Raw genomic sequence first — 25,531 nt, forward strand, 5'->3', positions numbered from 1 at the left:
AAACTGATCTAGGGATAGCTGAAACCCACTTTAAGGAGAAACAACACCTCGCCGAAATTAAGTTCTGGGGCTATAGAAATGATTAAAATTGAAGTAGAAAAAATATCTGCTTCTAGATGGAAAAAATTCGTAGAACATGTCATGGAAGAAGAAGATGGATTTTTCACAGCATGTACTAAGAATAATCGAGGAATCTCACCGATGAAACTCTATATAAATACATCAGCTTTCAGCATTTGTATGCATGACGTACCCAAGTACGGTTCTGGAACGTTATTGTGTAATTGCGATTCTATTTATTAAGGGTTACAAAGAGAAACCCAAGCGAGGTAAGCCTGCGGTTAGACCTACATAAAAATTTACCAAAGTTAAATACCAGATTATGTTGTAAAAACGGTATATCATTGGGTTAAATGATTATATACTTGCACTGATGCCAACTAAAGAAAAAATCCTATTTTTAGGTAAATTTGAAATAGGCATGAATAATCTATTGAAGCAACACAGGTCTCTTTGAATAGCCGCAGTAATATTGTTATTTCTACTTATAACATTACAAGATTTTCGGTTAATTTGTTTTTTTGGTTGTCAGTGGGTTTCGTTTAAGTATTTAAAATGTGAGCGATATTCTTCAAAATACCTGTAATTAGACGCTGTTTGTTGTGTGACTATAAATTTGTCTGCACATGCGCAATAATCTCTTAACCCTAGGAGTTCTTTTTAGCACATGGACGTTCTGTTTCTCCTTATTCATATCTACTCTTATATATCAGCCAAAGTTTCTTAATTGTTTGTTGTATACTTACCTAATTACTTATACTTACCTAATTACTTATACTTACCTAATTACTTTACACTTTCTAAACTATACTTTAGTAGCTATTTCATAGTTATTAATTCTTGAGTAACTGGAGGCTCTTTTTTAAACCAGATCTGTCAAAAAACCGCTTCACGGAACTGCCCGATATCATCACCGGCTTTTACTTCCTCGAACGGCTCCAGTGCTATCACAACTCCATCAGGACTCTTCCGGACGCGATCAGCAACCTGCAATGCCTCAGCTTCCTGGACCTGAGCAGGAATCAATTGACCGCCCTGCCCAGGGAATTATGTCAGCTTCCGATCGAGGTAAGCCGTAATAATCGAAAGAACCTAAGCAAACAATATTTGTTTCCCATTCTGAACGTGAATTAGCGCGAAAGAAAATCAAAATTTATTTCTTCGCAGTGACGAAAACTCACAAGCGTATATTTGGTTGAATATTCTTGATAAGATTTCCTTTTTTTATTAGTTTTGCTTAGTTCGGTTTTTTTTTGCTGAAATATTGATCCAGGGAGCGAATGGAAGAATTAATATTCCAACAAAAAAGCTAGGTTCAATTTTTGTTTTGCCGAAATAATTAACATAAATAAGGATTGCACTTTTGGTTTTTTACATGCCTTTATGAAAATAGAATACATTTGTATTATTTCCATTTTGAAGGCAAAAATTGAAGTCGAAAATAAAAATTTTCCCTTGGAAATCTGTTATTTTCATATTACGAAATTTTAATGACATTGCTTTGGTTTTTAAATATTTTTTTTGAATATAAAAACACAACAATTTTTCCGAGAAATATAAATTAAAACAAAATTTTCCTTTCTGTTCTTCTTATCATTAACCGAAAGGAAATAATATCTTTATGGATGTATTTCGTGCAAAGAAAATTTATTACTTAACCTATCAAAGTGTTTTTGTTTGAGTCCATACGATTTTGGATTTTGCATTTTTTGTGTGTGGCCGACATCCTGGCGTTCCTCTGCGACCTCGTGATCTATCACTTCCTAGTATTCACTTCCCCATCAAATACAACCCTCGTAGAAAGTCCGCTGTACTGTGAGAGGTTATTTTGTTCAGATCATCAACCTCACTTTGCCTCTCCCTTCAGAGGGAGAGGGGTGGTAGCCCCAGTAGGGTTTACATGACCGCTGTAGGCTTAGTGCTGATGGCACTAATAATCCCCTGCCTCTGCAACCTAGCAATTTTCGCCTGGGCGATCTCTTCGCTCATCTCTATGTGACAGTTTCACTTTGGTGTTTTATCTAAATTGACTTCTAGATATTTCGTTTCCGTTGATAATTTTATAGTATCACCCACTACCATTTTCCGAGTATTTGTGGTTATGCTTTTCTTCCGGCACCAGTTGTATATTGTATCCAGGATTGCTTGAAGCAATCCCATTTTTACAATTACCACTTTCACCTCCTCCCGTAGTGGGTGTCGTGATCGTTCAGTTTTTCAACATACTCCGTATCCATTTGCATAAAAATAGACTCAATCCAGTGGACTTCTGCAGCCTCAGAGCGATTCCGCCAGTGCAGTGTTAAATGCTCCTTCTATATCAAGGAACACGCAGCTAATGCGGTCTGTTTGTTCTGCAGAGATTCTTCAAGTTAATTGTGTCGAAAAATTCCTTACCAGAACCTCACCTCTTTATTCTCGCCTCTAGGATTTTCTCCAGGCTTTTCTACCGAAAATTCAGTCTAAAGGGTCGGTACCATTTTGGGTCTGGACTTTCTCAATCCAACTTTCTTTTGCTTGCATTTTTTGTCTCAGTGTTATTTTTTTTAATTATGGAAGTGTTTTTGTTTGAGGTCATATATCGTTGGTCCAAATAATAAATAAATTTCATTAGGCGGGTTATTTTTTCTTTTAATGCAACTGATTTAGATTATTCTAAGTCCGGAAAATGAAAACGATGTATTTCAGCAAGAAAATTTTCATTTTTATATGTTTGGCTAAACGAAATTTTTCCCAAAATCTCACCAAAATAGAAATAAATCTTGACTGTCTTAATTTCCTCTCCTGATCTTTAATGCCTGTCCGTCTTGGTTATAGGCATTTAGAATGTGATATCTGCCTTGATATTATCGTTTCATACGGAACCATTTCAGATTTTGCTGGTGGCGAACAATAGGCTGTCGTCGTTGCCGGACGAACTGTACAAAATGTCCCAGCTGACGGAGCTGGACGCCTCATGCAATCAGATCACTCATTTTCCGCCGCGCATGGGCGAACTCAAGTCGCTCCAGTCTCTCGTGCTCCGGAACAACCTCCTACTGGCCGTGCCGGTCGAGATCACGTCACTGAGACTCGTGAGACTGGACTTGAGAGCCAATAGAATCAGCACTCTGCCGATAGAGATAAGGGGCATTACGACCGTTATCGATTTGATGCTGGACGAGAATCCGCTCACGAGTCCACCGGCCAGTGTGAGTCGAAATTCTAATTGAAAGGTGGCACCAACAGAAATGTCATAGTTTTCTTCTGAAACTAACAAATTAAGTACTTGTACAAACTTTAAACGGTGAACCTTTGAAAAAATTTTAAGATAAAATGTTCATATGAACGTGGATCCTCAAAGGCTGCATCCAAAAAAACTATTTTACCCGATTTTTTTTTGTTATAATTTTCTTCAGTAACACGGAAATTAGATGAAATTCGAGGTACTGGATACATTGACGCCGAGAAGCTGAGATATTATATTAACTTGTTTTTTGTTTAATTTGCATTTTTGACTAAGCATACCAATTTGCTATTCAATTTTACATACAAAAGGTACTCTTAGTATTTGTCACTAAAATGGACCGAATTTTTAAAAAATTAACGAAAAGAACACTTCCTTAAAGTCATGTGATATGCTGTGCTGTGACATGTGGATACCACTATCACCAAACTTAATGGACACTGGATAAAAATAATTCATTGAATTCATTCAATTAAAAAAAAAGATACATTTTTTCGCCTCGCAAAACTCGCTTACTTCAAACCAGTGTTTATTCAAAATGTTTGTTAATGGTTAATGAAATAAACGAACAATATCGTATGTTGCGTCTTCTAATATAATAATATAAAACTAAAAACTAAGTTAATATTTCAATTTGTCGTCATCAACATCTCCATCAGTATCTCCAATTTCCTCTAATTGCCATGTTACTGAACAAAAATATAATCAAAAAACCAAATAAATCAGTTTTTTTGGACGTCGTCAAGAAGCGGGTCCATATATAAATTTTTATTTTAAAATTAGTCAAAGATTTGTCCCTTAAAGTTTGTATAAGTACTTAACACCCACATATCAACTATTAATATATATTAATATAACTTTAATTTTAATATCTTTGTTATGCTTGTTTTATTAGCTTTTCAGAAATTTATAACGCATAAGAGCTATTTCAAATACAGAGCATATATTTTAATATTATTTCTTCTTTCTTTTTAATATTATTACTTCTTTTATTGTCAAAGAGTCTTGACCTTTCGTTTTTCATTAAAAGAACACACAAATTTAGTTTATATTCAACATTTGCGAATTTCAGAATAAAACTGACTACGCCACTGGAAACCCCCTATACAGACCATTTCTTACCCTTTTCATAGATTTACGCATAACGGAGGGTGTCTAAAAATGTAAAATTTCTGAAATCACTCTGTATTTAAAAATCCAAGATAGCTTTGAAATTTCTGTTTGTACCACCTCTCATTTCATAGAAAAGTAGCCTTGGGCGACGAAAGGCGCAACAGACTAGCTTTTTGGATAAGGGAAATATGCCGTAAAAGCATAAAAACAGGACACACTGTACATATTGTGTTTAAAGAACCATAATCAGCGCAATTGTACACTAAGTGCGTGCCCATTTGGAGTTTTCTTATGGGAAACTTTGTTATTATCCCCCTACTTTTTTGAGACTTGAAAAACGATATAATCCGATTTTGAAATAGCTCCTGTATTTTCGATGCTACAAGGAAAATTTACTTTAGAATTTAACATAAACTGTTTAACAGAAATGCAATGGCATATTTGCAATTTTTTTTTCCTTTTTCAGGACCGTCACAAAAGTCACAATGTTAAAAAAAGATTTAATTTTTTTTGTATACTTTATATCGCTTTTATTTACTTTCATGATTCAGTTAAAATTTTATTTTTTCGAAGCTTTAACTGCCAGAAATACAGGCTAGGTGGTGTAATGGAAAAGGCGAAAAATGATGGGTCCTTGTCCGATGTCATATTTAAATATTAATAAAAATAAATGATTGTAACAAGAGTTATCCGTGTTTAGTAGGTCTTAATTGGTACACCCTGTATTATCTTTTAGATTTTTGCTAATAGGGTCCTGTTTTTTTACTATTTTATGTTGTCCTTATAAAATCAATTATGTTTTACGGCCGTCATTTTGAATGCCCACTTTAGGATTTTAAGGTTTTTACGTAATATAATATAATTTATAGAAAATAATAATTTTGTATAAAAAGCAATAAAGAAGTGTCTACAAAATCAAAATATCTTTCACACTAACAAATGTATGGTAAATTTTCATTCTCCAATGTTCCCCCATAACTCAAAAAAAAGTAGGCCAGTAATGTGCAAATCACATCTTGTTACCTCTACCTAGCCGTATTGAAAGCTCTAGAAATTGTTTAACTATAAATAAAATTATCGGACTACACCGGCTATATCATCTAGAATATCGATATATTTGTGGACCTTGCGGCCTTTCCTTTTCAAGATTATTATCTTGTTCGGTTTCAGCTGTGTAAACGGGGTCGCGTGCACATTTTCAAGTATTTAGACATGGAGGCGATGAAGATCGAGAAGAAAACGGGGGGCGGGACCGGAACGCTGGGACGCAGGTCGAGAAAGAGCGGATCCGGCTCGCCCGGCCCGCCCCACTTGGTCAACAGATTGAAAAATAAACGCCACAACGTAGATAGCGGTTACAGTACGAGCAGCGATTGCTGCGAAAAACGATGGTCGCAGGAAATAGCGGGTTGGTATTTAAAGTCCATATTGTTTCTTTTCTGAATCTGCGTCTTCAGTTTGGACCAATTAAACTTTGAAATACATTTACGTTTTGCTGAGTTAAATTCTGCAAATAGGCAAACTAGAAGTTATTTTACTTACAAATCCTCTGATGAATCGAACTTGCTGACGTTTCGCCTGTTGGCTTCTTCAGTTTACAGAAAACCTACGCCATAGACATGCATTGTCACATCACCCTTTGACCCAGAAGTCTTCGGGTATCAACTCCTTTGTTTACAGAGCGTTAAAGCTATCCCAACCCGAATCACTGGACCCAGAATTAAAACACTTATCCACATTAGAAATATTAAGCGTTCCATCACAAAATACATTTCACCACAAATTTTACTGACCATATATCAAAAGTTCTTAAGAAATATAATGTTGAAACCAGATGTACTTGTGCAAAAATCTCTCAACATCTTCGATCCATCAAAAAGAAAATTTCATGCATATGTGGGCAGGAGCACATTGGAGAGACAGGGCGAAAGGTCAACCAGATTAATAGATTATGAAAGAGCCTTAAGTCTGGAAACCGGACATCAAATCCTATTCGACGAAACTAAAATTCTCTCATGGAATCAATTATTTTACCAAACAACAATCCTAGAATGCATAGAAATATCTAAACAATCTTTCACCAATATGGGAATCGGTCATCCGAGACATTGTTCATGTCCCTCATTTAGCCCCGCCTTCTTTAAACATAATAAGATCCGGTACAGGTAAGTTCTGAAGAAGCCAACGGGATCGTTATTACAGCAGCCTGTTGAAGTTTCTTAGTTCGCGAATTTATTCTCTGATGGTGGCGCTGGTGACAATAAACAAAAGTGGCCGTGAGGAAGTATTTTCCAATGTTTAATTACAAGTTATTAATTATAATTATAAATATTTCTCTACACAGAAGTGTTATGTCAAATTTTCTTGAAACCGTTCTTTCTTCCAACTAGTTACAAAATAATTGTTTTGTTAGTTTCTTGGACCCTCCAAACGCAGCAAACTTTCGAACTTTTCGATGGTGGCGCTGCTGATAGTAAGCAAATGTGGACGTAAAGAAGTATTTCATAAAATGTTTTATGTTTGAACCTTTCGCCGCTTATTTTACCTATAACAAATCATTATTCGTATTTTGTGGTGGTGTGTGTGATTCGTGGTGAGTGGTGGGAAATAAAAAACATTTTCTATGAAATTAAAGACCTATTAAATATTGCAGAATTGCGAAGTATCCATATATCGCGTTGCGGCAAGGTGGTTTATCTGGAAGTTACTCGTATATTATTACAGTTATTCTAAAGTGTGCTAGGTAGGGTTACATCGAATGCTATTATGAGGTAAATTGTTATTTAATAATGTTTCTTAAGTGACACTTCTACTCACTATTTTTTAAAGCAATATTAACAAACACCATACAACTTAAAAATGTAATATAAGTATAATATAAAAACAACGCAACCATTGCAAATTTTATTTCCCAGTTAGATTGACATTTCTTCCGCCGGGGGTCTCAATGAATTGTAAAATTGCCAAACATTAATTTTTACTTATTACTATACTATCTACGAGCCGAATTATATTTACCTCCTTGTCTAACCTTTTGACACTTTCAATTTCCTCGCCGCCTTGCGTTCTCTTTTGAGCAGTGACGATTTTTCTTTTTTTTTCTGATTTTTACTGAATTATTTTGCAAGTATATGGGACATTGTGATATTCCCAAAAAAATATAGGAAAGTGGCAAGTTAAGCAATCGCAATCGCGATTGATAGCCTACGAAAAACACATTTTAATTACTTCAAGTTTATTAAAATGCGTAAAGGCTTTTACACCCTTGCAGAGCCAGAGCGATCGGAATTAAATAAAAATAATTACTTACTTTAATATGACTAATATTAGAGAAATTTGTAGAAACCTAGTTACAAAATTGAAGATTTTTTTTTTCAAATTTCTAGCACCACCCGTTTGCCTAATACCTTACCTCTTGGCCCTTATTGGGACATCCGTTATATATAATTTTTGTGGAAAGACAATTAAAAGTTTATTTGTCCAGACTTTAGCAAAAGAACCAAAATATTTAAAACTTTTTTTTAGCTGGCAAAAAATTGTATTTTGTTTTTGTTACGTGTAAATTTTGCTTGCAAGTTTATTTTTTCCTAGCGGCGCAAATTCCCATATATGATGGTGGGATCTGGTCAGTTGTAGGCGCGTCTCTCGGAATTTCAATAAGAATGGAGCCATAGACGGGGCCCCACCGCGCTTTTTGTGTAAAAGAATTTTATGGAAACAATCATGCTTACGCCCAAGTTCATCATCTTTACCGTGTACATTTTAACTTACACTACATAAATCAAGCTTCGACGCGCCCTTTAATTAGATGTTAGGTTGCAAAGTTTGAAGCAGAGGGCCCAACCCCAAGTAACAACCATATCGACCTTCCCAGAGCCAGTAGAGGGAAAGCATCAAGCGTGCAGCAGTAAAGCGAACTCCTCATCGATCAATAAGAAAACAAAATTACACGATCTTACAGAAGGACTTAAACTTTCATCCTTACAAAATTCAAATTGTGGAAGCAATAAAGTAGAAGATTATCCAACTAGTATCCTATGTGTCCAGCATATTGCGGCATCCTTTGCGCTCTGAAGGTGGATGGTCAGAATGAGCACAAACTCTGCTAAACCCTGCCAATTTTGTCAATTTGAAAATTCATACCAAATATAGTACCAGGACAAGCTAGGTCTCTCAAAATTTTGGCGAGGTACAATTTACAGAAAAAGAAAAAAACTAGACCCCAACTACGGCTACCCCAATCTACACTATATCTTACTATTACTGGGCGCCGTGCAAAGTATAAAATTTATTTAAAGTTAATAAAGATTCCCTACCAAGATAAGATGAGTGGGCCCCAAGAGTCTAGCTAGCTAAATATCCCGGCTACGATCGATCGTTTACATTATCAGTTCATAATATACATATAACTATGGATCGACTTAACTGAGCTCAAATATGCACATTATCAAAATAATAAAACTGAAATCTCTAAATTTTAACAGGTTGCTCACATAACTTTAAATATGTATATATGTATGTATGTATAACACTTGACCGTTAAATATTAAACAGTCAAATCAGTGTTTTCAACTCGGCCTCAACTCTGCAGTGGCAGACAAAGGGCTGCTACACTCCCTGTGTGGTCGCAGACTAGTGCTAGCAACTACGGGCTTGAACTTACGCTGAATTTTGAGATGGCAGACCCGATGGCAACAACTTTAAAGGACGTGGCCTCCAATGCTTCAGAATTTCAGCCATGAGTGGCCAAATAAAAAACCCACAACCCATCCCAAACCTAAACCATACAAAACAAAGTGATAAAATAGCGCTCACAAATGCTTGCAATAACCGAATGCACCTGTTAATTGTGGGTGGCGGTAAAGAATGCGGAGTGCTATGACGGTTCACTCTTTGATCCAGTAAAAATTGTTTTGTTGCAAGCATCCAACCAAAATTATATACGCAAGATTGAAACCTGACGAATTGCCCCTTCAGGAAATAATATTTTCCGAACCAAAAATAAGTTCCACAGAAATTCTAAAGAACATATGATGTTGGGGTTGCGACAGACCGGGTTCAACATTACTAAAGCTACTAGACCAACATATCAGGTGACATATATAGAACAATAACTAACCAATGTGACCAATTACCATAAAACTAAATAAAATGCAACTTCTCCTGTTTGCTTACATTTATTTTTAGGTCAGCGACACGACACAACTAGCAGTACAGATGGTTCAAGCAACCAATCCAATGGAACATTAATTCTACAACACCATTGGTCTTTTAAGAATTGACAGAGTATATTTGACAAATCATTGGAGAAATAGCCAACGGCAATTCACTAGGCTACAGAACTTCGACAATTTCGATAACATTTTCTTTAGTCTAATTGTCATGGTGCCCTAAATAAACAGAACTGCTGATATTGTGATAACAACTAAAGAAAAATCATCAGCGCCCTCTACATCGCTTTTTTTTTGAAGATGAAAATCAATGCACTGCCACCGTTAACTCATATCGTTCTAAGGCAATGCTGGAAAATGTTCTTGAATGAGAACTGCAAAATTTTGGTAGCTTCACCCGAGACACTTGGTTTCATCAGGGTGGGAAAAGTGATCAAACTGTGAATCTTATCATGCAAACCGTTCGAAATATGTTAATAACAATTATCCTCTCAGCAGTCCCGATTTAACTTTCATGTTTTTTTTATGTGGTGATTCCTTAAATCAAAGGCCTACACGGACAACCTCCTGCCAGTCTAAATCGCGCCTCTCTACGGCATGAAGTTACACATTAATTTTTTGCAAAATAATTAAACTGAATGATCATTTTTTTAAGTGGTAAAAACCTTTTCGGACATCCTGTACCACATTGAAGGTGAGCGATCGTAAAAAATAATTGATGCGACGTTTTTGACAGTTGACGACAAAAATTGGCCTTCGACGCCCGTCCTGGGGCGGTCGTCTGATCAGGGTGGAACCGTCTCGACGATATCGACACCCTCGACTATATCACCAGCTCCACCGGACGGGGCAGACGAAGATCTCTCCAAGAGTAGCGGGTTTTCCAACGACAACGACCGGTCCGATGCCGTGAAAGAACTCGTCAGGTTAGTTTACCGCGCACAGGACGCACAGTGTTAAGATATTGCTAATTTTTGGGGACAAAATTATTTTTTTTGATTTTATCAGTGATAAAATTGTATTAAATAACAAAAGGAAGATATAACTTAAGCGTGGGCAAATTTGAGGTTAAGGAATAAATTGGTTTAAAAAACACACTTTTTTGCGCCGAAGTCATGTTCATTATATGATTTCCACCTCTCGCGCTCAACGGCCGTCCATTCTTTTCGCAAAATTTTAAACCACATTTTGCAATAAAGCGTCGTTTACGTAAACCCAGCTCTTCCAAATAGCTGCAGGGAAAATAGTCCATCGGCGTCAAATCACAAGAACGAGACGGCTAATTGTATGATGGTGCGGTGTTGATGTCAACATTAGCTAATTGCAGCAGCAAAAAATCGGTTGCCCAGAGAATGCACGGTAACTACGTTTCCTTGCTCAATTTAAAAAAAAATAGGGGCCTATGACGCCGTCTGATCACCATAAAGTCGCTTTCTATGGATTCAAGTGTTTTTAGAGGACTGTTGGTGGAATTTGTAAACTTCGCATTCGACAATTTTGTTTGTTTTCATAGCCGCCTAATTGAAAATGGGTTTCATCATTGATGATTACCCGAGAAAGTTGCTCGAATTTTGCTAAGTGACGCAATACCATTTTCACCATTTTCAATGTCTATTTTTACAGTTTAAATTCGTTATCAAATGTCAATTTCATTGTGATTTGACATTCTCTTTCTGTTTAACATCTGTGTTAATTAAGTGGCGCACAACAATGTTAATTTGATTAATCCACAAGTAGTAAAGGTGAGTCCACTTTACAACTCATTTCAAATCGAAGTTTTCGGTTGTATACAGAGAACTTTATATGTGTATGCCAATTTAAAATTAACATCTATGAAAAAATGATTTTTTTTATTTAGTATATATTCATTAATAACTTAATCAAATATTTAAATTTTTGAAAAGCAAAATGTAAGTTTTAGGCGTGGTATGTCATTGAAATCCAAAGTAGTCCACAGTCCGCAAAATCGAACATCTTTTAGCCTACTAATATTTATTGTTATATCATTCAATTTTTTACATACAACAATAAAATATCTATCTTGTGAAAAAACTGGTTAAGAAATAAAAAAAAGAGCCCTTGAGGCTATTGTTATTTTTTCCACAAAAACACATTTCGTCTTAATTTAAAGTAAAAAAATCATCTTTTTCCTTTATAAGTAATATTTAATAACATTTTGGTGAGAAAATCTTTTTTTACGCATTTAAATTTAAAGCATTCCAAAAAGAGTGTCATAAAAAAATTACCTATATATTTCGTCTTACAGATATTGTAATTCGCTCAAATGTGATTCTGCTTTGATAAGCGTCTGTTCCAAAAATCTTCATTTTTAACTTTGAATGCGATTGTTTATGATATCTAGTTTGGATAAGCGGTGGTATAACACACACATACAAGTATATTCTACTAACTCAACAACAAGACTTGACCCTTTTTGTAAAGATTAGATAAGATTATATTTAAAAAAATTAGAAAAATGTCTTGCACTACGCTAAAGGCGTTTACTTTAAAGTAAAGTACTTTAGTAAAAAAGAAGGAAGAAAATAAAACAATGCAAATATTTACAAAAAAAAGTAGTAAAGTCAAATAACAACCTGATGCTAAATAACTTTTATGAAATTCACTTGGCTCATACAAAGAGTCTTAGGACTGTTTAAGTTCTTGCGATAACACACAACACAAGTATAATTTAAAATAATTTTCTTGAGGAAACGCACATAAACGCAGCTGAATTTATACGATAACCAGCAAAAGTCTAGGCAGATTAACAGTTTCTTTAAAAATGTTTTTATAAAATATTATATTATAATTATTTATATATTATCTAAAAGCAATAAAATTAAGTAATTAGAAAAATTCGACATAATAATTATTTAATAATAAAAAACAAAAATCATTTTTCTAAAAACTACTAAATTATCACAAATTATATAAAAAAAATGTAAGCACTTTTAACAGCAAAATTTTATTTACAGTCATATAAGCTGTTGTCCTTTTTAATCGCTTAAGTACGTTTTGACTAAAAAAAAAAACGTGGGATCTAAAATGTCAAATTAGTAGTTTTGCAGTTGTAGTGTAATAGATGTGTTTTTATTATTAAAATAATGAGTGAAAAGGGGTTATTATTAGTTCAAACTGTGTAAAGAAAAAAAGGTAAGAAATATTATCCTGAGATACAAAAATTAAAACAGAATGGAAAATAAGGCTCGGTCTAAGCGTCCTCGACAACTAAGTATTAGAGAAATTAGAAAAATGAGAAGGGTAGTTAATTAAGGGCACCTTAAATTACTGCAGAAATAGGAAATCTGTATAAAAAAGCTGCACAGCTAGAAAAGAAAATGTATAGACGGAAAAGAATTAATTTTGCAAAACAATACAGAAGTGGACAGCATGGATTTCTGGAATAAAGTAATATTCACTGACTAAAGCAAGTTTGACGTGCTCGTATTTTAATATTGGGGCACCAGGTGTTGCTAAATTAGTGATAATTGGATGAAGAATGGATAACAATGTTAACCTAAATATTGTTACTGCGGGTAGATTTTTGCTGGCTCCTGTATATAGAAAGCATGTGTGTTTAAAACTAAAAATATATATTTCGTGATTGCGATTGAAAAAACTTGCAAGCACTGTCTAAAGTTACATTATTATCATGTCAAAATATTTCAATATTTGATATTGTCAATTGTCACACCCTGATTTGGGTCATCTATACCACTTTAATGAATCTAATACTTGCATGCTACTTATGACACAACCAGGGAGTAGATAAGCTGTAAATAAAAGCGGCAGACCCATCTTTTCAAGTAATTTTCACCAATTAGAATTGGACAGGAATTCTATAATCTTTAAATTTTTTCATGTTATTCATAAAAGTTAAAAAAAATAGATTCAACTAGTTGAATTTTTGAATTTTCTCCCCATTGATTAGCAAATTCTTGCGTTATGCGACGTCCACGTGGTGGCCCTTATTCTAAAACCCTACTATTATTATTATAGGATGAAGATTTTACGATTTTTTTATGCATCTTGCCGCTACTCAACTACCTGTCAAATATTTCGGTTTATTCCATATAGTCGATAAAATTATTTAATGAGGTTAGGTAATCGGTTTTCCGTTTGTTTGTCGGCTTTCGTGTAAAACTTAACCTGTTTGAGTGTGATTTTTCAGTGTTCGTCTTAGTCCTTGTCCGAATAACGTTTCTATTGGCGACGGCACCGAGGATAAACCGAAAATTTTCCAGCAGATCCAAACTTACAGGTAAATCGATTAGGTGTTGTAGTCTGTTTCCCCGGAGCGTAGAGTAATAAAATCCTGAAGTTGCAAGTGGTGCGAATTTCATAGTTTGTCCCACTCTTTTTATTGAAATTTCTCTTCTATTTATCAAGTGTCAGCAGTACTACCAGTACTTTATTTAGGAGAAAACTACAACCAACTCAATGTAAATCTAAATGACTGGAAGTTTTTTTTTTACTAAAGGTTTAAAATTTAAATCCATACACACTGCTTCCGCTCGCCTATAGGTCAAACTGTGACGTCAGTTGTTAGATATTTCCGTTTTATTACATTAGTTTGGTGACATCAATCAATAGTCAAGGTAAATCCTTGGCCTATAGTGGGGAGTATTTTATCGCGAGCAGTTATAACAACTTGTAACATAAACGGGATTTAAAGTTCTAATTGGGACAACAAATAGTCAATATTTAATTTTTTTGTCCCTTTTAATCGAGGTTTATACCAATTATACATGATATGTCAAAATATTTAGAAATTACGTTAGTGCGGTTAAGTTTCTAGAAATGCGTTTCTAAAAGAGCACCATGAAATGTTTTTTATTATTATTTCTAAAGCAGTTGACTGAAATTTCGATTACAAATACCTTCGATTGGGCACTAAAATTTACTGCTGAGAAAATTCAAAATAATTTACAATATTTTTTGGTTTTTTGTTCTGAAAAATTAGTATTGCCTGAGTAAATTTTTAATTACACCAGAATTATTTGATAAAATCTCAACTAACTTGTAAAGCAGCAAAGTTTGCCATCCCCCTGTAGCAGCACTCCTGTTCCAAATAAAAACATTACTTACATTTCGTTTTGCTATTATTTGTGTATTGTTTTTGTCAATGATGTATACTTCTGAAAAAGCGAAACAGTTTTTTTGTAACAATGGTGTGGATTTACTTTCATGGCCTTACCTGGGACTTATCTTAAAAATGCAGTTGGTCAGCAAAAACCAAAAATAAGCAAGAACTTTGGGAAATAATTGTAGCAGAATGGAAAACAATACCAGTAGAATGTTGTCAATGGTTTATAAACACTATGACCAGCAGCAAAAAGTCATAAAACTAAGTATTAGGAATTTAACTATGTGTATAGTGTTTGTTTCTTGACGACTTAAATATTTTAATAATAAAAATTTTAGTTTAGATTTGTTATTATTTTTTTCCGTTAATAATTAGATCTTTGTAATAAAATTTGTTTTATAACTTAAATGTGAGACAAAATGTTCGTTGAATTACAAGGTGGTGTTTAGTGGAAGAAAAATAAATTGGACATCTGTTTAGTGCAAATTTGGAATGCAACAACTTTGCTTTCTCTCCCTTCATCTTGGAAATAAAATCTCCAATCACCCATTGTAAGCTTTGAAGTTAGTTAGTCCTAGGTTCTGTGCGCTTTTGCTTGAATTATTGGCCTCGATGGTGAACTTCCCAACGTAACTTCTTGTTTTGAACATTGCAAAACCGATTAAAAATAGTCCCAATGCTCTAGTGCTTTTTGTGGTCATACTCAAGATATTAATTTAACCGACAAGAATTCAAAATGCAGCTAAATATAAACTGTAATTAGGATAAAGTATTTTTAGTATAAGAAGTGTTGGCCCAATAAAAAGAAGTTATGTCATTTACATCTGGTAGGCCAGCTGATTGGGATATTCGGTATTCCCTAACACTTTATTGCTCTTTGTTCAAGATGGTCTTTATACACAGGTCAAAAAGAATGGATTTTCTATTTTTTTAAGTTGGGGAACCTAAAAACGGTTGTCATCTACGAGCGATGGTTTTATGAAAGTGGTTGCTGTATTATGAGAGACTTCGTCTCAAGAGTCAATAAAGATTTTCAAAAGCATGGGTGCTTTTAGTAAAAACCAGGAGATATTTAAGAGATGATTATTTCGAATACCTAACTACTACTGTTTCCGTAATAGTAACATAAAATCCATTTTTTAAAGTATTTTCGGCGCACACATTTTTTAACTAAGCTAACGTTATTTTTAAAATATTCTAGTCACCGTATAAATTGTCGAAACGTTTTGTAAAACGCTCTGTATCGTAAAGTATGCGAGATTTTATTACTCTATACATCGGGATTGTAATTTCTGTCCTCGACGTACAGCTTGGACGAGGGAATTGGAAATTGTCGATGAGGAGAAACACGAACCCATCCTTAAATTTACACGCTGTCGTATTTTTTTTTTTAAATTAAGAATTTGATCAAAAATGTTAATTGACGACAATTGTTTCTATGTGGAGGAGACATTTTCCTTCGTCCCTCGGTCTATATCGGTTCCGTCGCATTGTGGGTAAATCTTTCAATTTAGCATCCAAAAAATGCAAATATTTTAAATTCATGAAATGCATGTATCAAACATTTTTACTTGTTTAGAAATCATCCTCGAAATTGCTGTTGATTAAGCTGTAATGTTTTTTTTATATGTTCAGTGATATATTTTTGAATTTCCTGGAATGCGCTTTTTTTAAATGTATTAAGGTGTTTTATGGTGATTATTTCATAGTGGGAAACAATATGGTTTGTATGTGAAGCAAAAACTTGTGAAGGTTAGGAATACAATTGCATTCTATATTTATATTTATAATTAAAAATATAGAGAGATGGTTTATAAGTAAAAAAAAAATATTACTTTGTATATGGGTTTGGGTGTACAAGAATTGTAATGTAATAATTTCACTATTATTATTTTAAATATTGAACCTATTTCAACAGGTTTCTACACAAAAATATTTCAATATATTATCAGAGAATTTGAAAATATCTATTTAAATCTGACAAAAACTGAACCTTTTAAATTTTAGATGCTAAATTAAGATATTTTCTCACAGTGCGTCACCCAGTGGTGAGTTCTAATGTGTGTTCGCGGCCAAAATTGATGTAAAAATTAATGGTAAAAGAATTATTGGATCAAAAAAAACTTCAATTTCAGAAGTTTTTTTAAGGTAAGTAAATATTTTTATAAACTCAGTAAAATGACACCGAAGTTTTTCTCCAATTGTCGTTTTAAAATTTAACCACCAGTTTTCATAAACATTTACTATCTGTCTGAGTTTGTCAATTCAAAGGATATGAATTTTTAAAACAGGCCGCGCATGTTCATAATATATTGTCATTTGTTTTTTGTAAGCGTCAGCTTATTTGAAGTGTGTTGAAAGTGTCTTATCGAATCAAAAACTAATATTAAACAATGCTAAAGGTCAGTAGTCAGCAGTCATAAATATTGTTAGCGAGTTAAGAGGTGATCAGCAGTGACTTTTATATCATTTATGTCATATTTATCTCAGGTTAAAACTAAGTGGAATCTAAATTGAAATAATCTTGCATTTTCTCAGATACTAGATGTTCCTCTATAAGTGCTTCATATATAAAAACTTCAAATAAAGACCTCAAGTCATATAGAAAACTCATCAATACAAGTTAAAAACATACATACATGAACAACAATTATACAAGAATCGTATGGATTAGCGATTTACTGTTAGTCATCTATTTACAAATGGAGAAATTGACAAAAATCACTTACATATAACAAATAATTATTAACAAATAATTATCAAGCGTTACCAAGGCGTCGATGATCAGAGCAAAGTGAGAGCAGAATATCTAGCTGATGAGGGTAGGCCGGGCCGGCAGAAAAATTTCTCAAAGAATCGAAGAACACAACCATCAATTCTTCAAAGACAACAATACCGATTTAACAGTCAAATTTTGCCAATCAGAGAACCAATCATTCCCATCGGAGGATGCAATATTATTGGTGCTGTACACGTGTCAAAGCAGTAATGTTGATCTCTTAGAAACGTTTGAAATCAATAGAGGGCTGAAAAATCCAAATGCATTAATCACCAGTCACCGTTTAACTCTCATTTCATTTTTAATTGTTTGAAAGAACCGTGGACTTTACCCTCCAAACCATATGATACCATTTTCTGGTGTCTTGTCACTTCGCTCTTATCATACACGCCTTGGCAGTCGCGACATATTTTAAATTAATTAAATTTCGTGTCTTCCTCGAGCTCTCTGTCTCTCCAATTCTTTCGTGGTCTGCGTGCCCTTCCTGTAACCAAACCAGTGCTTGTTTTGGAAGTCTTCGGAAAGGCACCCCCTGTACATGTCCAGCTATAGCAGTTGTTTGTTTCGAATGTCTTTTATAATTGTGTGTGTGTAATCTTCCTATGGTTATTCTTTCTCTCTCTTCGAGAAATCCCCGCTGACTGCCTCTAGAAGGTCGTTCTGCTATTTTTCAAATAGATGTTTCTAATTATTCAAAGAAACTTTCACAGGCTATTTATTGTAATCTTGCGTTTCCTCAATCACCCTGTTAGCTTCTTCGGACTTAAACTGAAACTGACTCGCATCCTGCTCTGTACATGCTTATATACAATTTGCGAGGGGGTGGAGCTAAAGGAGGAGCATAAACATTGTCTCAGATGACTGATTTCCATATTGGACCTGAGTCGCGGTTAAGATTGTTTTGTTACTTATAGATTTCTATGGATTCTCTGATTTGATATCCGGTTTCGTGATTGTGTGTGGCAACTGCTGAAGTTTATTTGTCTTACGACTGTTTTAGCCTATTTGATATTTTTCGTCCTTTTTATCCACTGTACGAGAGTCATTTGAAAAAGTTTCCCACCTCACTCTGAAGATGGAGGTACTAATTAATAAAAGCTAGTGATCGTAGTTGTCCACCTCTTGTAGTTACTCACCAAAGTTTTAGAGATTTCGGACGCATGATTTTTAGTTGAGAATCGTTTGAGCGTGTCGATTGGGGACTCTGCGCCATCATTTATCACAGTTAAATTTTGGGCAGCTATATTTAAACGTGGTCGTAAGAGCTTACAAGATGGCGAATGTTCGAGATGTCCAAAAACTGTAACTCCGGACGATACTATTGCTAAAGTTCATCGGTGTTAAACGACCGTCGAATTAAAGTGAGAGAGATAACAGAGGTCATGAAAATGTCCATTTGTCACATTTTAAATTGGTTTGGTGCTGCGTTTACTCGTCGTAGACCAAAGATGTGTTGGAATGAACGTTTTTAACGCTCGGTTGGTGTTGTTTAGGTCCAATAAATGTGAGTTTTAGCGCCGATTAATTACTGTTGATGAAACTTGGATACACCATTATACGCCCGACTGAAAAATACTGTCAAAACAGTTGACTGCGGGGAGGAACCGACTTCGAAAAAAGCGAGAATGTGATGGTGACTGTTTTTTTGGGATAGTTTGTGTTTAGTGTTCTTTTTTTTTAATTTTCCAAAACAAATCTATAATTTATTTATTGACCGCGAGTTCAACACCAAGAAGTTATTCTTTTACTTTTCCTTCGCGGAATTAAATTATTGAGCTTACCTGGTCAGCTGTACCAGCTGGTTCAAATGCTGTTTGTAAATGAAAGTTTGATTATTATATATTATGTATTTCTTGTATCATTGTTGGGTCGGAAAATTTTCAAGTCACCCTTGTATTCTTGACCGCCTTTGTATAGAATGCTGTAAAACTCATGGCATCTCAAACGAATTTTTATTTTTTAGGATCGAAGATGTTTTATTACCCACCAAAGAAAACCGTGACTCAGGTCTATACTTTTTACCAATATGGTAAACAATCATCCGATACTATATTCGTGTCCATCCTGTAGCTCCGTCCCCTCTGAAACAGTGCATAAGTAGGTAGAGAGTAGAATACGAGTCAGTTTCAGTTACGCGCTGAAGAAGCCAACCGGTTGATCAGTGAAACATCAGCAAGAACATTTGTAAATAGTAGATGTCTCTAACTGTAAATCGTTAATCTCGACGATTCTTTTATTGTTGTTGTTTATGTGTGTGACCGCTTTTTAATTTCTATTGATGATTTTTCTATATAAATAATAAATAAATAACATTTGAGGTCTGTATTTAAAAGTTTTATAAATATTTTGATGCCATTTTTGGTGAAACATGTCCCTCGTTTTCTAAATTAATTTTGTTTTGACAAACTGTACTACGTTTGTAGCTCTTCTTGCTGTAAAAACTTTTAGTAAAATTCTTTCTAACTTGCATTGGACTTTGATTTAAAACCCGGATTAATAATTTTTGTATTTTGGCCGCACGATCTCAGACGACCTCGCCGCAGTGCGTCGCCGGGCACGTTATCCAATCTCCTTCACCCCCTCGTAACGTTCCAGAGAATACAAAGAAGCCTTAAAGCAGCAACGAGCGCACGACGTGCCTTCCATATACCGTACCAAAGATTCGGACGAGCAAAGCAACAAAACGGAACCGAACACGCCGACGCATCATCACTCGACGCCCGGTCAGACGATGGCCACCTCGAAATCCGATCCGACCCCCTTAAATTCCGCGTTCGGCGGTCCGAAAACCGTTTTCGACGACACCTCGACGACGAAGAAGCCCGTGCAAAAGGTGACGCCCTCTAGGAACACGAGTTTCTCCCCGAACCGCTACGTTAACGGCAACGTCGCAGACAACATGGCCAACGTACACGAATATATAAAGCCCGCGTCGCCCGTAAAAGCGTCCGTGCCGCAAAGCACAGGCGCCCTCTCCAGTTACGTCACTAATTACAAGGAGGCCGCGCGGACTACTTTCGCACCTAAAAGCGTCAACGGCGTCAAATCGGGCAGAAACATCAGCTGGAACAAGGACGTCGCGTCGGACAAGATCTCGTTCACGATGAGGAGGGAGATCGACAAGGCGAGGGAGGAGAGCGACCTCATCAATCAGCTACGAAATGTGAGCATTACCCAACAACCGTGTTGTAGCTCTGACGTCGTTGTGCAAGATCAGGGGCCGAATTAGTTTATTATGTTATCATTGATAAAATCTTGTTAAACAGCAAAAAGAAGATACGAAATATGGATGCCAGTTACCGTGATTGTTGATTAATTAAGATATTGTGGCTTAACACTTGTGTTACTAAAAGTGACTTACAGCAAAGTTACGTCGATGAATATGCAAGTAATAAAGACAAATCTGTTTTACAACGGCTTTCAGAAAAGTAGGTTTTACTGTTCTTACAGTTATGTACAGAGTACTTTATGAAAGTTTGACAATTTAAAATTAATGTCCATGAAAAATCGTTACTGTTGATGCAATGGAAGTTATTTAATACTTTGGCTGAATGAAAATATTGCGTTAAAAACCAATCTACACTTAGTGAGAGCAGTTTAATCCTAAATTGATAAAGGTCCATTACGAAGTGAATAACAAATGAAAATACTCACAAAAATTTATGATAAGTCGGATTCTACAAAAAAATCAAATAACGCTTTTAAAATAATTTTAGTGAAATTTACTTTACTCGCACAGAAAACGCCCCAGGACAAGTTTTTTCTATAATGTTTATTAACACAACACTACTACACAGCTCATTTTTAAAATTGATAAAAAGAAATGGTCAATTGATTACAAATAAACGTAACAATCTGTAAAAAAAAACACAAATTTATAGTCACTAAATATATAACTTTTACTACTGCTAGGAAAAAATTCATAGGCTTTTACAAAAATTTTAATTCAAATAGTAAAACAACATAAGCATTAAACAAGTTGCCAACGGATTACAGACAAACTTAACGATCTTCATAAACACCAATAAATGCACCTACTTTTCACTACTACAAGGAAAAAAATCGTGAGCTTTAAAAGCAATTAAAAAAATATGTTTTTGTTTTTTTTTATTTTGTAAAAATTTTTATTCATATGATAAAACAAATAATCGTACCAATCTGAAAAGAACATAAACAAATTTGTTGTCACTAAATGTACCTACTTTTTACTAGGGCTAGGAAAAAATTCGTGGGCTGTAAACGATCTATAAATAATATATTTTTAATTTATTTTGCAAAAATTTTAATTCATATGGTAAAATATAACCATAAAATCTCAAAAAGGTGCCAAGTGATTAGAAATAATCTTTTATCTGATAATAATCTTATAATTTGACACCTAAATGGAGTGAACGGATTTGGGTCGCTTGTTGCTAACTTAACTTAAATTGAACCAAGACCGACATACATAAGGCACTACTATATTTTCTGAAAAATATCCACTTTTTAAACAATTTCTTTGTGATAAAAATTTTATTGATTACATGGTTAGGATAGAAGTAAAAAATTCGTGAGCATTCCATCTATTTATTTTGCAAATATTTTACTTCAAATTAAACATAACCATAAAATTTAAAAAAAAATGTCAACTGAGTACAAATAATAATAATCAACTGTCTTTTTAAAGAAAAAAACGCCGTATGGTCGCCTGCAGGTTGGCGGTTTATTTAATTGCAATACCGACCAAAATGACAATCACGATTCATTTAAATTGCTTTCATTTCAAAGATGGAATGAGGTGGCAGATATTTGATATTGTTTATTGTCTACTGGGTTTGAAGCAGGTCGGCACATTTTATTATAATTTTGACCGAATTAGTGTTATTTGCGGAAAATGGCACAGAAACAATGTTGTTCAAATCCTTTTAAATTTGTTTAGATTGTGATGTGACGTTCTATTAAATGCAAAACGTCTAATTTGCGCTGTAGAAATCTATAATTCGATACAAATTTTTGCTTTTCAAAACAGTCCTAAGTAAAGCTCTCTTCCAGGATTTTATTTTGTCAATTTCTTCCTCTAGATCCAAAGCTTGAGCGACGATAATTTGTTTGCAGTCAAAAATTGGTTGCTCTATGAAGTCTGGCTAACGTAAAGCACGGTTCTCATTTTAAGGATTATTAACGTATAAATTGATTCTCAACTTTCCTAAAAATAACCCAGATGATAACCAAATGCAGCGGGATAGATAAAGATGTGGTTGTAAGTCACAGAAATGCTGCTCGGGTACTCTTCGAAAATGGCCATTTCAGGGGGATAGAGGGAGACATATCAGAAGCATTAAGTATTAAAAAATTATTACATTTTGAAATAAATATGTAATTTTTATTTTGCATGAACACTATTTTGGAATAATAATGCTATCAAATGGATAGTTATTTCCTGTGTCATTCCATACTATAGGGTGTCAAAGGTTGGTATGGATGGGATAATCAAAAACAGTTTTTTTTCCTTTTTTCCCGAATTATTTTTCTGAATTGATTTACAAAAATCAAATAACATACAGGAAACCTTATCGATAATACTTTTCGCCATTGCTGCTTGGCCTCATTCATACAGTTGCTGCAACACAGAACGAAGATTAATTCTTTGGAACTTTTTGGAAATTGGTTAATTGGGCATATCGGAGCTTAGTAAAATGTTTTTTGGTCGTACCTCATAGAATTTCGTTAACTTGATTCCCAAATTAGGATTTTCCTCCAAAAAACACATAAGCTTCACGTATAGTCATTGACATGTTCCGTTTTTGAAGCTTAGTTTTGTCTTCTTTAGTTTTCACTAAAATAACAAACCCTCTTTCACGGTACCTGGCGACTTATGTCATCCCTGAAGTAAAATTATTTTTCTACTCCCGTCTGTAAAATACCTAGTTACCCACCGATCTAGCGTGCGGGAAGCGTTACTTTACCACGTCAGTTTCGCTTCCCACGGATCCGAGCCACTTCGGACTTTTCAGAGATTTTACCGCACGAGTTTGGGAGCCATCGGATGTTTTCGGAAATATTTGCCACGCTTTAAGTTTTGACGTTTGTCAATTCTGACGGTCATGTCCGTGAATGTATTCGTGTTGCTTTGCGAAAATGTAACCAAAAACTAACGGTCGTAGAAAAAGTATGGTATGCAACACGTTCAGTAAACTCAACTGTCAAATAAACTCGTGAGTCAAATGACGTTTATCGCACTTGTTACGTAATATACTATTTATCTACTTTAGTAAATCTTGGTCTAGTTTAGTTGATTTCCCACAGAATTTTTATTTTGAAGTTGTAAATTCTGGAACTACTTATGACGCTAGTTTTTCATAACTTCTTTTTGTTTTTCTGGACATTTGGGCAAGACATTTTTCAGTTTTCTCAATGTTTTTCCCTAGGGCTTATGGTGTTGTTTCCTTCTTCACTTCTTTCTGTTGATTGATTTTCTTTTCTTTCAACTTTTGACTATAAACCAACCCTTTTCCTACTGATTTCTCGTTCCCCTTTGACTTTTAAAATTGCTAATAAATAAAGCTTCCATCTTTTTGATTTTTTTTCATTAAATAAGTTGTATTTTTTTGGATTTTGTTTCAGCTTTTCTCTGTGAACTTTAGCTCGTTGTCGTTTACTTTCTCTTGTATTCATTTTTTTCTGAAAAAAAGGAGTAAAAAATTAGGCTGGTATGGACGAAAAATATTTAAATAACCGATCTAGTCAACCAGGAAGTATTTTTTGATACAAATATTATCATAAAATGTTTTGTTATGTAGCAGTTATTAAAATATAAACAATGTCCAAATAAATGTTATCACCCCAATTTGAAATGAAAAAAACACACTTTTAAGGATGGATGTACTTACCAGTTTTGTAGCAAATTACAGGAAAAATTACCACTTTTACTTCTAGTTTCGGCACAATTAAATAGGAAACAGAACGACGGATTTTCTTTTTCCACATGCATGAAATTTATATTATTACCTGAAAACAGGACGTAAGCTATATTTTTTTTAAGTGAATATTATACTTAGACAAAAGAAGAATTAGGAGATTACTTCTTCGTGAAATGGGCGAAACTCGCTCGTAGGCTTATTCAGGTTCATAGCAGAACTGGCATGGACCCAAAAAATGTTTGTTTTATTTTATCTTACGCCCCCATCTCGCTTGCAGATAATCGAAACGAGATTGAAAATGGCGCTACCTGAGAACCTGGCGGCGGCCCTCACCGACGGTGTAGTCCTCTGCCATCTGGCGAACCACATCAGGCCACGGTCCGTGGCCAGTATCCACGTGCCGTCCCCCGCTGTAGTAAGTTTCTGCCCAACGGAGGCGTGGTCAAAATCGTGACGTGTTTGTTTCCTTTTCGTTCACAGCCGAAACTGACGATGGCCAGGTGCCGCCGAAACGTGGACAACTTCATCGAGGCGTGCCGGAAGATTGGAGTCGACGAGGTGAGTGTTAGTTTGCGTTTAAAGTAGTCGCGCGAAAGAAGAGAAAATAACCGAGGTTAACGCGCGCGAGTCGATACTACTAGCGGCCTTTACGTCAGACGTGCACGTGATTTTGCCCTTTTTCCTTCAAATCAGTTGCAATGCAATATAATTGGACAAATCGTGATATGTCCATATCCCAAATGCCGAAATTCGATGTCGGACTAGTAAATTTATCCATGTCTTTAATGCGATGGTGCCGATTTAAGTACAAACAAAGAATCTAACCTTCATTTTGTTTGTTATTAGATGTTGTAACATAAATACCATATTTGTCAGTAAAAAATCAATAAATCAAATAATCAAATTTAGTTGACAAGGTAGATTGCAATATTAATGAAAACATCCCCAGAACAGTCATTACAGAATATTTAAGATTATATTCAACTAACAAAAATCAAAGTACAAAGGGTTGGTAGTAAAATCAATAATTTCAACAGGCCTTAACAAAAGTACGTGTGTACCAACCTAAGAAAAAAAAAGATCGAATGTTCGTAACCCGGCCAATTACAAATGTCACCTTAATTTTTGAACACATCTCGTATGTGTACTATCATAGGAACTAATATACTTTATAAGTATTTTTGTCTATTTAATAAT

At 34.7% G+C, this 25,531-nt stretch overlaps 1 protein-coding gene across 2 annotated transcripts in view; it reads left to right on the plus strand.

The window, feature by feature from the left end:
- The window catches only part of LOC132697503 (leucine-rich repeat and calponin homology domain-containing protein), a 69,474-nt gene that overhangs the window by 31,090 nt on the left and 12,853 nt on the right, over positions 1 to 25,531 (plus strand). For both annotated transcript variants that reach the window (XM_060663096.1, XM_060663095.1), the window contains exons 2-9: positions 932 to 1,128; positions 2,934 to 3,251; positions 5,570 to 5,807; positions 10,307 to 10,496; positions 13,742 to 13,831; positions 20,031 to 20,598; positions 24,612 to 24,749; positions 24,815 to 24,892. In XM_060663096.1, the coding sequence (XP_060519079.1) occupies positions 932 to 1,128; positions 2,934 to 3,251; positions 5,570 to 5,807; positions 10,307 to 10,496; positions 13,742 to 13,831; positions 20,031 to 20,598; positions 24,612 to 24,749; positions 24,815 to 24,892 (1,817 nt within the window). The remainder of the gene's footprint in view (positions 1 to 931; positions 1,129 to 2,933; positions 3,252 to 5,569; positions 5,808 to 10,306; positions 10,497 to 13,741; positions 13,832 to 20,030; positions 20,599 to 24,611; positions 24,750 to 24,814; positions 24,893 to 25,531) is intronic.

This window comes from Cylas formicarius, unplaced genomic scaffold (assembly GCF_029955315.1).
Source record: "Cylas formicarius isolate icCylForm1 unplaced genomic scaffold, icCylForm1.1 PGA_scaffold_1__22_contigs__length_36826433, whole genome shotgun sequence".
NCBI lineage: Eukaryota > Metazoa > Arthropoda > Insecta > Coleoptera > Brentidae > Cylas > Cylas formicarius.